The 16,552-nt window shown below is 40.4% G+C and overlaps 1 protein-coding gene across 3 annotated transcripts in view; it reads right to left on the reverse strand.

Moving 5' to 3' along the window:
* The window catches only part of LOC106928832 (uncharacterized), a 60,420-nt gene extending 51,978 nt beyond the window's left edge, over window positions 1–8,442 (reverse strand). Inside the window, exons 1-2 of one of the 3 annotated variants that reach the window (XM_015005354.2) lie at window positions 6,497–8,416; window positions 1,311–2,977 (exon numbers count right to left, since the gene is read on the reverse strand). In XM_015005354.2, coding sequence (XP_014860840.2) covers window positions 1,311–2,891 — 1,581 coding nt within the window. In that variant the 5' untranslated portion in view covers window positions 2,892–2,977; window positions 6,497–8,416. Of the gene's footprint in view, window positions 1–1,310; window positions 2,978–6,496 lie in introns of all 3 variants that reach the window. The other 2 variants (XM_088009760.1, XM_088009759.1) reach the window with 2 other exon arrangements.
* Window positions 8,443–16,552: the final 8,110 nt, after the last annotated feature.

Consider the following 16,552-nt stretch of genomic DNA (forward strand, 5'->3'; position numbering starts at 1 on the left):
ATAACCTATCCCTGCTTTAAACCTGATGATGCTGTTTGTTCGCTCACATTCTCTAAGAAATCCCAAAAGTCTATACAGGAAAGCTGTGTTTATTTTCAGATTATATCACACAGAGATTAACTCTACATGCCAGTTGGGTGATTTTACAAGGGATTGGCTCCACGGGATTTTATCCAAGACTGTCAAACTAAAGAGGTGTAAAAGTAAAACAATTTAAAAACCATTTGTAATTATCCTTCTGCTTAGCAACAATGCTTTACTTTGTGCATAAAATCTTGATAAAATGTGCAACCTTTTAAAGGGGAACAAAAACTACTACAAGATACTGTGTGTAGGCTCCTGTACTGCAAATTAAATAAGTTACCCAATGATATATGAATTTGTTTTTTTAAGTAGTAGTGGTTTAGAAACTGAATTTTGAAGCACAAATGGCTTAAGGACACAATTAAAAAAATAAAGGAACTCAGTTGAACTTTAATGTATAGATCTGATTCCCACCTGGGTGTAAAACGCAGGACCTTGCTAAACGCTTGTGGGACACAAGATTAGCACTTTTCCCTAAACAAATGCTCCTAAAGCACTTGCCTCTGCATAATAAACCCCTATGAAAGTGTGCTGAGTATTGAGATGTCATATCTCATTTAGTCAGAAGCTAACATGCCCTGACTCGTTGGGATGACTAGGAGGGAGATGACTAATTCTGAGAAGGGGCGGTCGCCGTTAAGAGGCGCTGACGTCACGGATCTCTAGGGCCGCTGTATCCTGACACTGCAGGCTCGGTGGGAGACGCAAGCTTTTTTTGCAGGCTACAAAAAGCTGGTCAAACGGGGAAGGACAAACTTTTGTAACATGCTGCTGTGTGTGTGTTTTTTAATATATATTTACTGTAACATCTTTTCTCCAACAGATGGGGCAAAAGGACAACATGAGGGCTGCTGTCTCAAATCTATCCATTCACCCACTCCAGACCGTATCATAAAGATATAAGTTGCAGCTCTGATGCACTTTATATTCCAGGTTTCAGGTGATTTTTTTTAATAAGCAGAAGAATGACCATGGTTAAGGCAGTTACATAAATGAACTTTTTAGCATTTGTGCAGTAATTACATGACACATGCCTCTGGGAAAGTTAATGAAGTGAAAAATGCCTGCAATGAAATGTGGTTATGGAAAAAAAAAATACACAGCATATTACACACGGATATGGTATTCTCTTAAAGAAATAGAGATACAACAACAGACTAACAAAACAAGTACACAACTTCTCTGTCAAATTTATTATTAGCACTTTTCAGGTTTTCGTTCCTTACCTTAAAAATTTCTTCAGTAGAATCTGAGGCTGCTACGCTATTGGTTGTGCTTTCTTTATCACCTTGTTGTGATTGGACATTCACTTCCTGTACTTGGTGGGAGTCAAGCGGAGTATCCCTGGAATCCTGCTCATTTCCTTTCTGTCCCCCTACCTTTTCCTCTTGACACAGGCAGCTCAGCTGAACCCTCTCAGCATCAGCTTCAGCCTCCGTGCTTAAACTTGAATCCTCAATATGATTCTCTACAATCGCAGCGGATTTGTGGTTTGTCGCGTTGTCCGTGCTCTGAAGGCCATTAACAGCTTGAGATCCTGAAGAAGCTCTAAAGGCTTTTGGGGCAACTTTGGGGGATTGTCCACCGGTTGTGGGCGCTGGCGTTTCACCGTCAAAGCTACTGGGATTTGAGGGTTGAGCAACGAGCGGCGACAGTTCTGTTGGTTGGGGTTTTAAAGATCCTTCATTGTGGAGTGTGAGAGAAACACTGTGAATGTTGTCCACTGAGCGCTGTGGGGCCCGCGGGGAGGTCATCGGAGTCCTCTCTCCCTCCGGAGGAGAGAAGGACCGTGAAGTTGTCCGCCATTTTCTGGCAGATTCTGCTACACTATTAAAAAACTTAAAGAGACCACCAAAGTGTCCCTTTGTGTCCGATTGTTTCGGGGGCGGCGGCTGAAAGTCTCTGACACTCTCGAAGTCTACAGATCCAAAATCTGAGTCCATGGTTTTGTCCAACGAGGGGAGCTCAGAGTCAAAGCTTCTCTCTGAGTACACGGGGTTACTTTTCCCCAAGAGGGAAATCCTCCTCAGGTAACTCCACACATCCTTGTGCCTCCTCCCTCCACTGTGATGGGTTCTGGGGCTACTCCTAACACTGGGCTCCTCACAGTCTGCGCTGACTTTGTTGCAGCTGTTTGAGTTGCTATTGCTTCTCTTAGTGTATGAAATTCTTTCAGAAGGTTTACAGCCATTCTGGACAACAGTCTCTCCTGTAACAGCGGGCTGGAGGCCATCTATTGGCGCAGATAGGTCCAGGTCTTCAAACGAGCAGTCGAAGTCCACCGTGTAGCCGGCATACGAATGCCTCTTCCCTCTATTTCGAAGGGTGCTCTTGCTGGTCTGCTGCGGAGTGCCGATGTCACGGCAGAAAGACTCCTCATCCACCAAGGAGCTGGTGAACTTGGCAGTGGACAACTTCCCTGTTTTTCCTCTGAACACGGCAGGGGATTTTAGCTTCTTAAAAGACCGAACTTTGTCTGCAAACGAGAGTTTAGGGATGGAAGCCTCTCCGGGGAGGATCATGGAGTGGGGCCTCCTTTCCAGCTCAGGGACGGCTCTCTTTCGGTTTAAGATGCGCCAGATGCCCCCCGTGGCACGGGCCCTCCGGTTGACCTCCTGTCTGTCCTTGACAGGGGTCTGAGAGGAGGCAGCTTGGCTCTCTTTCTGCACCTCCACGGGCCCCGGCCCCGTCTCCTGAATACAAACACTGCCTGTCTCGTTCTCCACATCCAGAGAAACATTGAACACTCGGTTGACAAACCCATTAGGGTTGCTGCTCTCTGTGGCAGGGCTGTCTGTCTGCTCCATCCTCTCTCATTCTACAGTGTCAGCTATCAGCTCCGGTGAACATCATGTTTAGGTCTTCTCTCTCTCTCTCTCTTTTTTTCAAACACCTGAAGGAGCAAAAACACATTCTTATTCAGCAATCTGACATTAAACTGACAACACTGTCATTTCATATGTGCTCCTTCAATTCTAACTTACACAGAAAAACCCGGAAATGCATGCAATGAATGCCAACGATATTACAGGAAATATAGGGGAGTAAAATCAGTCTGACAACTGTGTTTCACCCAGGGTCAAGTATTCAGGAATACCTGATATGAAGATTATCACAGTGAGAGAGTTAGACTGTGACTCTCAAACAGGGACTTCTGTTCCTCAAGTCAGCAACAGCTAAGCCCCCCTTCCCATCATATTTGGTACCAATTATCCAAAGTAATTATTTGAGACACAGTCCCCCGTCCCCCGTTTAACCGGGAGGCTGCGTTGCCATGGAAACACTCACTACAGGGATGTCTGGTTATTTCAGACCTGCTTCTGCTGTGACATCATTGCACCACTTAGATAAGCTTCTTTTGGGGATGATGATGATGATGATGATGATGATGATGATGATGATGCTTTCTACCCGTCCATATGGTTTGGTAATCCCTGTGATGTATAGGGGGGCATCTTACGTAATCGAGGCCTTCGGCAGACGTTACTTTTGTTGCGAGACTTCTGAAGCTACGATGAGTTTCAAAGTTCTGGCCTTTTAATCGGATATCACAATTCACATTTAACGTTTTTTTTTATTTTATTTTATTTTTTTTTTACTGGTAACATTTTTTAATCAATACAAAGTTTTCTACAAATGCAAATTCTGCAGTCATAGAAATAGGAATGGAAACATATATTAGTTTGATACAAAATATTATGTTTCACATTTGGTCATTTTAAAACCACAAGCTTTAGTTGTCTTTAGAGGAATTTTACATGTATTTGTATTCAGACCCCTCCTGAGTCTATACTTGGCGTATTTGATGCCAGCCTTGTTTTATCCTCAAAAAAAAAAAAGAAATTTCTGCTCATTCTCCTTCGCAGTACAAATCAAGCAGAATCAGTCTAAAGAGCATCAACAAATAGCCATTTCTTCCCATTTAGATTTAGGTCTGAGCTTTGACTGGGCCACTCTAACATACAACTCTGCTTTGAGTTTAGCTATTTTCTTGTAGCTTTGTTTTCTTGCTGAAAGGCAAATCTCCACTCTGATCTTAAGTTGTTTCCTTCCAGGATTGTCCTGTATTTAGCTCCAGATTCCCCGTCCCTGTGGAAGATGGGCTTCCTGGCTGCTTCTCTGATTAATGCCTCCATAGGTGGACTACCATATCTGGGTTACTTTGCAAGTGTACCATACGCTTGCCCCTCTTGGAAGATGGATTAAGCAGTGCTCCATGGCATATTGTTTTCTAGCCTGGGCCCTGCTTTACACGACTCCACAACTCTGCAGTCCCTGTCCTGTCAGCTGTGCTCCTTGGGCGTCAAGCTGATTATTGTTCACAAATGTTCTCTATAAAATGTCTTCATAGGCCTTCAGAGAACAGCTGGAATGAAACTGAGATTAAATTAAAGCAATTTGACTCTGCTTAGCAATTAGGTGTCTTCTGAAGGCAATTAGTTGTGCTTTATTTTAATTAGGAATACCAGGCTGAATAAAACTGATTGAATATGTATTGTTTATATATATATATATATATATATATATATATATATATATATATATATATATATATATATATATATATATATATATATGTGTGTGTGTGTTTTTTGGGGGTTTTTTTAAAACATGTATTCTTTTTTTATAAATGCTACTTTGAGTTGGTGTAGCAAATAAAACACTAATTAAATACAATTGTTTAAGGGTTGCCACTGCTTTTCAAAGACACTCTAACTTGACAACAGTATAAAAAAATACTGAAATTCAATAATCACTTTTGGCTTTGGGGTGCCACCCCAAAACTGACACCGGTTGTTTCTAAGATTTGAAGAGAAGAAACAAATTAAAAGAAAGACTCTCTATACAGAGGAGCTTTAGGAGCTTTTTACTTATTGCTTATCTGTATCATAAGCTATAGAACAAAGGAAGTAAATTTATATAAAAGCTTTCTTGGTCTATTCTATCAAAAGATTTAGGGATAACTAAGATTTTTTTCATGTACATAGCTACTTCAGAGAAATGTAAGTAAAGAAACTCTCATAGCAATGCCAAGAAGCAAACCAATTCAAAAACGTAAGAAGATGTAAAGTCCTCACAAGATCTACAGAGCTCAGCACATGGTGGAAGCCATTCATACGCAACATTTAGACAACGCACAACCTAAAACATGTTAGAAAGCAGGAGCAGTTTCGGAGCACTGGCCTTTAGAGTGATAGATCGAAAAGATCAACCTGAAAATGTCCTGGTTGATTTGAAGCATCCAATCATGACACGGGTGATAATGCTTCAAAAAGTATGTTTTTAAAGTCCAGGCAGTGGGATACCCTTTACTTCACTCGATGAAGACAAAAGCTGAGGGCATAAAAAATTCCCACAAACAAACTGCTGCTGGAACAGGAAGGGCTTGGCAAAGCATCACAAAGGAGGAAAGCCGTTCTTTTGATGATGTTTGTGGGCTTCAGACTTATGCCAGTCACGGCCTGCATGGGTTCTGCACAGCACATTACAATGGAAAATTTATATTTGGTTAATCTGTTAAAGTCACATTTCACCACAAATGTGCGACTATTCAAACTGTAGGTGTAAAAACTGTTCAACCGGTTAGAGTTACTTGCTGGTGATTTTGACAGAGCTTCAAATTTGTCATGGCAAAAGAGTTCATGCAGTTTAAAAAATAAAAAAATAGCTTGTTGTAAAACCAGAAGGTAATCTTACAAAAGTGTATAAAACTTTCAAGAATGCAGTTGTCTTAAAATGACGAGACCTGCACTTTGTTCTTGTTTTTAATGAATATGAATATTTCCTTTAAGGAATTAATTGTTGGCTCACTGGTTACCTTTTGAACAAGCGGAGCTGAGTGCCTATTACAATAAAGATCCAGCATGGAGATTTGCTGAGGTGGCTGGTGGACAAATAGTTTGAATGGATTCCCAAAATTAAATTTGGACAGGCTCTGCTACAACTACTTTCAATCAGTTTTTAAACTACACACTTTATTTAAATCTAAACATATTATCGCAGCTCCTACTCATAAACATTATTTCAAATTATACAGTAATATCCCATTAGTAATGTGTAGTACAGTAGAGGCTATGGCTACAAAGTGATCAAAGGCTGTCTTTTCCTGTCACTGTTACAAAGTTATTGCGTAGCTACTTAGTTTTAACTAAACAAGAAGAATACAGTTAGTGTATTTTTCTCCGTTTTCTTTGGGCGTTAATTTTTGTTCCTATTTCACAGGAATGTTGCGTCTATAAACACTCGTTGACGCAATTTACCTACTTCAGTACACTCCCCAAGCACTGACACTGTCCCGTTTCTACCGAGGACAGTTTTACAACTAACAAACATTAATAAAGTAAAACCACGGGGAAGCGCGTTTATTTTAGCTAAACTAAACTCAGAAATGAAGTTCCAGCTGTGGACTCACCCGCAGCACAGCTCCGCCGTGTTCAACAGGGCATCTCCGCTGCTGTCCCGTAACGTCGTCAGACACCGCCTGAACAGTGGGTGAACTCAGGCGCTGCCTTAACTTTCAGTCCGCCTGTTCAAAAAAAAAAAAAAAAAGGCGGATGTATTATTGTGGATAGCTACTCCCTTTATTTCTCCAGGCTCACATGTGTTTGGTTTGTAGGGCTGTGAAACTTCGTCAGCTTTCATCAGAGCTGAAGAAACTCCCCGAGTTTAGACGAAGCGCGTGAACTCTTGCCCCGTAAAGCTCCTGCAGATGCCGACAACTCTGATTTGTGATAAAGCTCTCACGCAAACACACACGCAGACACACACTCGGTCTCTTTCTCCCTCTTTGTCTCTCGCTCTCATACACACACACACACCACCACCACCACCCCCGACAATTCTGCGAAAATGGCATTAATCCTAACCCTATCAGCCAGGGCCGGCACAAAGTTGAACAAGGCCCTAAGCAGAATTTGGTCCTCTGCCCCCCTAAGCCCCCCATCACTTCTGCTACCTTGGATTTAAGCACATCATATACCTTGTATTTTTTTCCATGCTTATGTTTTTACTTTTGTATTCTACATTTAACACTGTTTGCATTATAATTAACAAGAGAGACTGGAATATTTATTCAAAATTCCTTTTTGAATGTGCTCGTTTTAACAAATTTTTTTTTATTTTATTTTTTTTAATAGCAGGATTGTCTGTTAAAACGATCAAACTTGCTCCAGATTACCAGTAAAGCCACATGTCTTGGCCTGTTTTTTCTATTTATTTCAACATATTACGTAGGTGAATTACACCTTACCAAAGATTAGCTTCTACATGCACATGGCTCTAGTGACCTAACTTAAGGCAACTCAAGTTATATCAGTAGTTGTGAAAGTATTTTATTTTATTTTTTTTTCAGTTCACACTCTAGCAGCAAAAATTATCAATAACATTATATGTGATGACTATTTTATTCATTTATTTGTTTATTGTTATTTTGTTTTTGTTTCATTTATTTATGGTCTAAATTGGAAGTTGGGGTTTTCCTAGTTGGTATCATTGGCCAGCAGGGGGCTCTTCTATAGCTTAGACCAGCTCTGAGTTCAGTTTAAGAAAAAAGAAATGACTTGCTTAGAAAATGTAAACATTGCTCCTTACATACATACTTGAAGTTTAAATTATCTTTTAAGCCCCTATTTATCCTTTTGCCTCCTTGAAAATAAAATCTCCCATCCATTTCCTGCTGCTTTAGAAGCACACAATTTTTGGGTGCTGCTTTAAGTTTTGTTCACGGATTTATAAAAAAAAAAAAAAAAGAAAGAAAGAAAGAAAGAAAAGCACTTATATTTTCTGAAGCGACAGTGAAAAGTTATTGACTGAACTCTGGTCTCACTAGCTGATATTCCTTTGGGATTTTCTCTGAATGTGAAAATCCTTCTATTGAAATGATACAATGGGGAGAGGGAGCTCTGGGAGGGAGGGAGCAGGGGGAGAACTGAAGGAATTCTGAAAACTAAACAGCTCCAGCTCTCCATCGCCCTGAAAGAGGAGATGGTGGAAGAGGTGGCCTAAATTTAAACATTTCCTCTTTGTCCTGTTTTGGGCCCATTGTCATCGCATGGCGTTCTCCCCTCCTGCACAGGAAGGAGTGGATCTGACATCAACGCTCTCGGCCTGACAATGCCAGGAAGTCTGTCTGACTGTATGTAAATATCTCCGGGTGTCCATGCTTCCCCTGCTTGCCCATGGAGAGGCTCTGCGCTCCTGCCTTGTCCCTTGGAGCAGCTATCACACAGTTACGGGTTCGCTGGTAGTTGTGGCAAGGCGGTGATTTACACGCCACACTTCCCCGATAACTCACTCGCAAACCCTCGCCGCAAATTACAGCGACGACGACCTTTTCTGTGATGGAGCATTTTAGTGTACGGTCTATAGTGGTTTGGGTTTATTATTCAAACAGATAAAATGTTTTGCAGCTTCAGTTTTGTCTTGCTTGAGTTCATGTGGTCATTTTCTGTCATTGTTTAACTGTGATTCACTGTTTATTGCTCTCTGGTCTTAGATTCTTCCCTTGTTCCCCTTCTTACACCCACATACGAAATTACTAAGTGACTTCTTCAGCCCAAATGCTTGGTTTATGCCATTGGCACTGAAAGTAAGCAGCTTTAAATAAGTTTTGCCCCATGGTCAATTTTATATTTAGTGCAAGCTAGTGCTAGCTATGCTCAACATTCTCAATCAATCAAGTTTAATTCCAGAAACAAGGCATTTCAAAATGCTTTGCATTGTGGAAACATAAAAATAAAAAACATTGGTGGTAAGGTAATTTTATTTATTTTCAGCAACAAGGTAATTCAAAGTGCTTTGCATGAACTAAAAGGAAATACAAACAAAATTCCATTTCAAACTTATTCTTGTGGTGTTTATTTAAATATAATTAAATTGTTAAATTAGAAAGCTTTGAAGTATTTAAACCAGCTTGTGTTTAGGGCTGCGGTAAAGGAAAGAGTCATTCTCAAGGTTTTCCAATCCAATTTCAAAGTTGCTTTCAAAGCATCTACCGGGTAGATTTGGTCCTCCAAAGGATGCAGCTCTTGAACTTGGACACTCCTTAATTGTTTAAATCTAGATTTAAAGGAAAAATAGAAATATTCCAGGTTTTGCGATTGAGTTTGGTTTGGATAATGAATGAATGTCATTTAACTAATAGTTAGGAGTGTGTATAAGACATGCGGTTGCATTTTGTTGGAGCAAGAGTTTAAGTTTGTTCCCAGTTTTAAGTAGCTTAGCTATCGCTAATGCTAAAGATAAACATGCTAGCTTCTGAGGCAGTTTTAGCTAATTAAAAACAGATCTTATTCATGTTTATTAGGGAAATCGTTCAGGTGTTCAGCTGATCAATATAATTGCAATCCAGCTCATTTTATTATTTTAACAGTAAAACAATTAGATTAGCAGAATGTGATTAATTAGCTAAGAATCTAACAAACTTATTTGAGTAGATTGATTGTGGATTTAAAACTTACATTATTTACATCAGAAATATTTAAAATCTGCAAACATAAAACATACATAAATTATATTGGTTAAATTCTAGCAATTTGTCTGGTGAAATTGGATTATTTTACTAACCCAAACTGTGTTAGTAAGATGGCTTGATTTAGGCTGAGCAGTTTTTAAAAGTGTATTCACTTCCTCTGAAGACCGAGCAGACTTCATGTTGTCCTCTGGCCTTGACAGAAGACATCCTGGCCCCCTCAGGCCAGGTGTTCATCTCAAAGTTACACTTTCAAGATACATCTACATTGAACAACTACTTCTCAAACTAGCAAGCGTCCGAGAAACACAAAAGCTGCAGTGACCCACATAAAAGTCACTAATCGACAGAGAAAGACGCCAAGATCTGCGTGTCTGAGTCAACATGTTTTGTTGACATACGGTGAGTGTACTCCACCGCCTATTTACTATGCGAGTGTCGAACATGCCAAACAGAGCTCTTTGAAATGATGTCATCGGCCTCTCAATTTCAGAACAATCGACCCCTTCCTCCTTTTCCTATGACACGGCCTGTACTCCGCAGGCCCGGTGGAGATTATCGGAGACAAACACTGGCCGAGTTAGGGCCCAGCTGTAATTATTTCACCAGTCTTTGTCAAAGCTGCTGAGTGAAAACAGGCTGCCGTGAAAAAGCCAGCCAGCCAGACAGGGAGGGAGGGAGAGACGGAGGGAGGAGAAGAGAGCCAGGGGATGGGAATGGGGGAGTAGTGGTGGTGATGGTGGTGGGTTGGGGTGGGGAGCTCAGATATGTTATGATATCAAATGAAAGGCTTACTAAAGCCTGGGAACTGCATTCAGGAGCTGGGAAACTCATGTGAGAACAGCTGGGAGGTCAGCTGAGTCTTGTTTTCAGTGCAGGTGTTTGGGAACACTCGGGCTGAAACGGAGTGTGGAATTTTACCACATGCGCTCGAGCTGGGAGGAATTCCTGATTCCCGTCTTCCTCGCGGGGAACTGAAAGCAAGAAATGCTCCAAACGTGGACACATCCCCACCTCTTATATTCTGTCACATTTAAGTCTGGACTTGCCCACACAACAAATTCTGCAGAGTTAAATCAACACTATGCCGAGTCTGTTTGGTCCTTATCGTAATTGGTGTTAATTTAACTCTTACAGAGTTATTTCAAACATAGTCTGAGTAGTAGTTAGAACTTTGTCAAACTAACTTGTTTAAATAAATCTGAAAAGAGTTAAATCAACACCAGTTCAGTTGATTTAACTCTGCAGAATTAAAGAAAATAATTATCAAAGAAGTAGTGGGCTGTAGCGCCAGAAAAGTGTCTAAGTTACCCTGACATTCCTGACATTCCCATTGGACTGACCTGCATACCTTCCTGACTTGGCTGCACAGGGCACCGAGCTCCACACACACACACACATACACACACTAATCTGAACCCATCCTACTGGTTCACACTTTGACATCTGACTCTTTGATCCCAAGTCTCAATCAGTTTGGGTTAATCAATCAGTTTGAGTCTTTCAACCCATCCACCTAATGAAGCCCACACGACAGCAGGAGCATGTTTTTCCGTAATAAAGGGATGCCTCCGAAACAAAACTTATCAACCAAACTTATCTGAGAGACAGTAGGAGGGAAGAATGAAAAGAAGGAGAAGGGAGAGGACAGAGAGAACATGCATCTTTCTGAGCGTATGTGTGTGTGTGTGTGTGTGCGTGTGTGTGTGCGTGTGTGTGTGTGTGCGTGTGTGTGTGTGTGTGTGTGTGTGTGCGTGTGTGTGTGTGCGTGTGCGTGTGTGTGTGTGTGTGTTAGGCATTCGGCTGGGGATTTTCAGCTTTTATCAGAAGGAATCTAAAAACAGGAAGGCGGGTTCCAATAAACAAGACGAGCGGAAGACAACCACAGTTCTACTTCCTGTTTCAGAGCGAGGGAGGAAACAGCAGATTTTTGAGGAATTTAAATCAGAACACACCACATAAATCTACATTACTTGGAAAAAATAAAATACTCATATGTGTCTATACGCCAAATATGACCAAACTTGGGGTGGGTAAACAGTGGTTGCTTGTGTGGTCTATACAGCAGAGCTTTTTCTCTTGTGGCCTTCAAAAAAAAAAGAAAGAAAAAAAAAAAAATCCCAAATCCAATGAGACAGATGTTTACTCCCCTCTCACCAACTCTGCATCCACAGGCAGATCCAAACTTGGATGTGTTTGTGGGTCAGCATCACGAACAAAAACAAAAAAAAATGCAGCAGCCGGTCTCTGCAGCCTCTTCAGGAAGTTTCTGAGTGGGGAACCCAGGGGACTTTGTGATAAAGGGTGGGACTACAGTCAGGAGAAGAGACATGTAGCTGCTGAGAACAAAAGGAGATAAAACTTTTCTCTTTTTTTGATCTTCCTGTCGTCTTCTCGGTGGGACACAATGTCGGTTCTGACTGAGGGGGGATCTGAGGAGAGATAGGAGACAATTAGTGCTGTGATTGAAAGCAAACTTGTCTCCTGTTAGCTAATTTGTCTTTTGAAAAGCTTTTGATTTTTTTTAACAGAGCTGTCTGTTTTATCTGCTTGATGAATGTTTACCTCTGACCGGATCATTGTGTCTGTTTAGAGGTGTTTTAGCTAAAGAATTCAAGCGCCGGAGATATTTTTACCAGCGACAGATCGATAAGTAAATCCTTCGGGTGAGACAGGATTTAGGGTTCAGTGGATTTTTCAGGTCCTACTTCCAAACTTTTCCAGATTCACACTTGCTCGGTTCAGTTTTTATGAATATAACTAAAGAGTAACATGATTATCAATGCAAAAGTTCACTTTGAATTTACTGCGGAAAAATGCGAAGAGAGGAAACTTCAAACTGAAGGAATAAACAAAGGAAAAAGGGAAGAATGCAGAATTTAAAAAGTAATAAAAAGTAATAATAACTAAATAACTGAGTATAAAACTACCAAAGCTCTGAAGAAATCATGCTGGATCTCATTATGCACAGTGTGCTCCATTTGGTTCTTATTGTTTCCCAGCTGGATGTAAAGGCCCTCATACAACACTTCAGTCACTTGATCCAAATGTTGATCAAATTAACAAAGCAGTCTTCACAAAACCCCTCAAGATTTAGTTATTTATCTGTTTTCACACTCAGGATCTCATAAATCTATGTAAGTAGATGTTTGATCCAATATGAGACTGTGTTAAATTAAAATTTCACTTTTTTTCCCCCCAGATTTGTCTTTGAAGCAGAAATACAAGTGAGTAAAGGGAGACATCTAGAGGAGGGAACTGAAACTGCAAATAGTTACCTTCTTGATCCAGAAATGCAGACTGCTTATTCAACTTCACATGCTTATGAGAAATCAATGCCGTTTCAGATTTATTTAAATTAAAATCGCCATGATTTTTACTGTCTAATAAATATATTTTTGCTGTTGTTTGAGCATTCTCTTTGAAGCGTATCAAGCTCAAAAGCTGCAGTTATGAATGACCTCCACATGATGGCACTGCAGCTCTTTCAAAAGAGCTGAAAAACCGGCTCTGACTCAAGTTGAACTGTGCATTACAAGGCAATCCTTTATTATTAAAAATCAGATTGAGCGTGCATTGGAGGATAGGGTCTATTTCAGGAATCATACCACACAGGCAAACACGGTTTTCAGCGGAATCAAATTTCATGAAATGAAACCGAAGGAACTTATCAAAAATGATAAAGTGAAATTGATCAAATTTGCTTGGAGGATTTTAATTAACTGGTAGAGCCTCGAGGTTTAGTTCGCTCTCCGATTGAATTATTGGCTACTGTAAGACAGGTTCAATGAGAAACCTCCAACCGTACCTGATAACGGGGCTGGGATTGTGCTCTGCTACCGGAGTTTGCACCAGCGCTAATGACTGAGGTGGCCTAAGGCGGGGAGGGAGCTCACTCTGTCGTGGAGGTGTAGTTACACATGCAGAGACTTTTTTAGATTTCGGCCTGGATATGTGCAACCAGGAATCCTCCCTCCTGGGATTCAGCCATCAGTCCCATGTTAGTCAATATATATCACAGCCGTCCTGCTCAAGCTGGGACCAGAGATACCGTTTTCTCTGTTGTTTTTTTTGTTTTTTTTTTTTTTTTGGGAGAAAATTCGCCTTGAGCTAAAAAGTAATTTGATGTGAAAGTAAAGAATTAAACTTTGCGATGTGGGCAGCATTAGAGCTAGACGTGATAAAGGTTGCTAGCATCGATTGGATCTTTGTTACAAGGTGCCCGAGCCTGAGGATGTTCTGCAGAATGGGAGAATGTTCAATTTTTATAATGTTACACTCTGACCCTGTGAGATGATTTCTTTTGCTTTACGCAACTGCAAAGAGATTGAGGTAAAAAAAAAAAAGGAGAGAAAAAAAGCATGATCTAACTCTTTTCTTTTCTTTTTTTGCTGGCTATTTCTATAGAATCCATGGATGCCTAATTGCTACAAGCTGGGTAATGGCTTGGTTTAAATGATATACAAGTCAAGTGGATTTTTCTCTCCTTATAATGAGTGAATCAAATTGCTCTCATTCAATTGCTTTACAAATCAAAAGGCAATGAGTATTTTCTGTATATGCGATGCAAATTATCGCGCACAAAAACAACGTACATCCAGTTAAATTTGCTTTTTGTGTTGACGAAAGTGGACAATCCGACAGCCTCTTTCCGAAGTATATTAAGGCTTTCCGAAGATTCTTGACTCAACTGGGCAGAATTTCACATTTCTGGTCACATTATAGACACAAATCTCAACTTTATGTGACACCACCAATATCAAGTAGTGCATATTTGTGAACAACTGCAAATCTGAAAGCCCAAACGAGAAGCTGCTGACACTGGAGGACCTGTACAGATCTACAGATCAGACGTAGAGGAGTCAGTTACCAGGGCAACCGATTGTTGCGCACGCCACAAATCTGGCCTTTTAGGAAGAGCGGCCAGATGCCACTCTTCATACGTTCTTCAGGGGATTTTTATAAAGAATGTTATTTAAAATAAAAATAAAAATGTGACGATTGTTGCAGTTTATTTGGCAGTTTTAGAAAGTGTTCCTTGTTTAGACTTGCTTTAACAAATATACCTGACCCGCGTTGCATCTGTTTACGATTAAAAACAAAAATTCCAACAACTTGTGCAATATTGATTGTTATGTGAAGCTACCGTTGAAGGAACGACGGCTCTTATTTTAATGTCGAAGTGATTTAGAAAACGATTAAATAATCAGAACATTTTGAAGCCACAGGAGAAATGGTGGACGGCTCGCTTCTTTTGAGCTCGTTTACCTCGTCGCTCATTTCTCCCAAGATTTCAGCGACATTAGTGGCAAGAAGAAAGCAATTGTTCAAACAAGAAAAATCTATAAAAGCATTGTGTTTGCAGTTTGCCACAAGCCATGTAGCGGACACAGCAAACATATGGAGGGAGGTGCTCTGATCAAATGAGACCTAAACTCACTTTTCTATCCTAAGCCGGAGGAGGCACACCAAAGAGAGCTTACAACTGTGATTTTGATGTGTTTTAGGTGAACAATGAAGGAAATGTAGAAACAGGGGTTAGTCAGAATGAAAATGGAAAATGGTTGAATAAAGTTTAAGTCTTGGGTTCCAACATTTGAGATAATCAGAATATCTGACAGCATCACTGTCTCCTAAATGTAACTCGACCTCTGGTTCCTGACTCATTACCAAACAGAAATCTTGTTCCATATTGAAGTCCACTAGTTTAAAAACCACAACAACAACAAATAATAGTTTCCCTTCGCTCTGACGAGTCTCATCACCTGATGGCATCCTTTAAATAACATTCTCCAAGCTCTAATTTTCATGCGTCCCTGTTTAAAACTCCCTTGGCTCCATTTTACTCCATAGAAAACAACACAATATGTTGAACTGTCTCTTCCTGCTCTGTGCTTTATCTAAAATACCCAGCTGCTTGTTTTCCTACGATGACAAGAGGCACTGTTCAAATTACCAATTCGAAGCCAGCTGATTGCGACCTGTTTTTTTTCCTCTCTGTTTCCGTTGCTCCTGACCTCTCCCACCTTCGGCTGCACCGTAAATAACTAGCTGTCTTGATTTTGTTGTGTCTCCCCTGATTTTGATTATTTCTTTCCTGCAGACTTTGAACATTTCTTTTGAATATATATATATATTGTCTTTGCTTGCAAATTCTGCTATTTATTAATTTTTTTTTGCAATCTACTACTGTCAGGAATACTTTTATAAACAGGAACCAAAGAAGTGATTTTCCCCCCATGTGCAACCAAGCGTGAGTTTGGAGACAAGATTTGATAGGCTGTTTCTGGGTGACTGTTGAAAGTTCATGTATCATTAGACAAGGGTGCTGATAATGAACAACAGCATAATGCCGTGAATATGTTATACCCATTCTGAGGCAAGCCATATTCTTAACCACTCTGCCATGAATAGACTTGTATAAGTCCATGCCCTTTCACCTATGGAGAGCGAAAAGTCCAGGATGTTCATTGCCACCACTGTCGCGTCTATAAGGTCTGAGATACTCTGTGTGTTTCCATCCACAAGCCTATAAAATCCCTGAATCAAATCTACTGCCTTGTTCCTACTCTTAATACCAGTTGAGTGTGAGCATATTTTGTAATAAAGAAAAAACATTAGGATAAAAGTTACGTTTTATTATTTTTTTCCAATCCACTCTTCAAATTCAGTCTTTAAGAGCATTCCTCACATGGTTTTCACTCTGTCCACTAAAATGTAATCATCAGGTTGCTGTGAACTGCCTTTTGTCCCCGCCCCCCCCCCCAAGTCATAATGGCATTTTCCTGTGTCAACCTGCAGGGCACACACCTGTGCTGTCCGTATGTCTCCTAAACTCACCATAAGACTACCGGCCGGTACAATATCTACTTTACAAAAAGGTGATTTAGTTGTGCAGCTACACACACACACACACACGCACACACGCACACACGCACAACACATCTGTACTCTTCATTAAAAATATATATATATTGACCTGCACTTTCCTGAGATCAT

This window comes from Poecilia mexicana, unplaced genomic scaffold (assembly GCF_051168715.1).
Source record: "Poecilia mexicana isolate PSO_F unplaced genomic scaffold, ASM5116871v1 scaffold_10, whole genome shotgun sequence".
Lineage (NCBI taxonomy): Eukaryota > Metazoa > Chordata > Actinopteri > Cyprinodontiformes > Poeciliidae > Poecilia > Poecilia mexicana.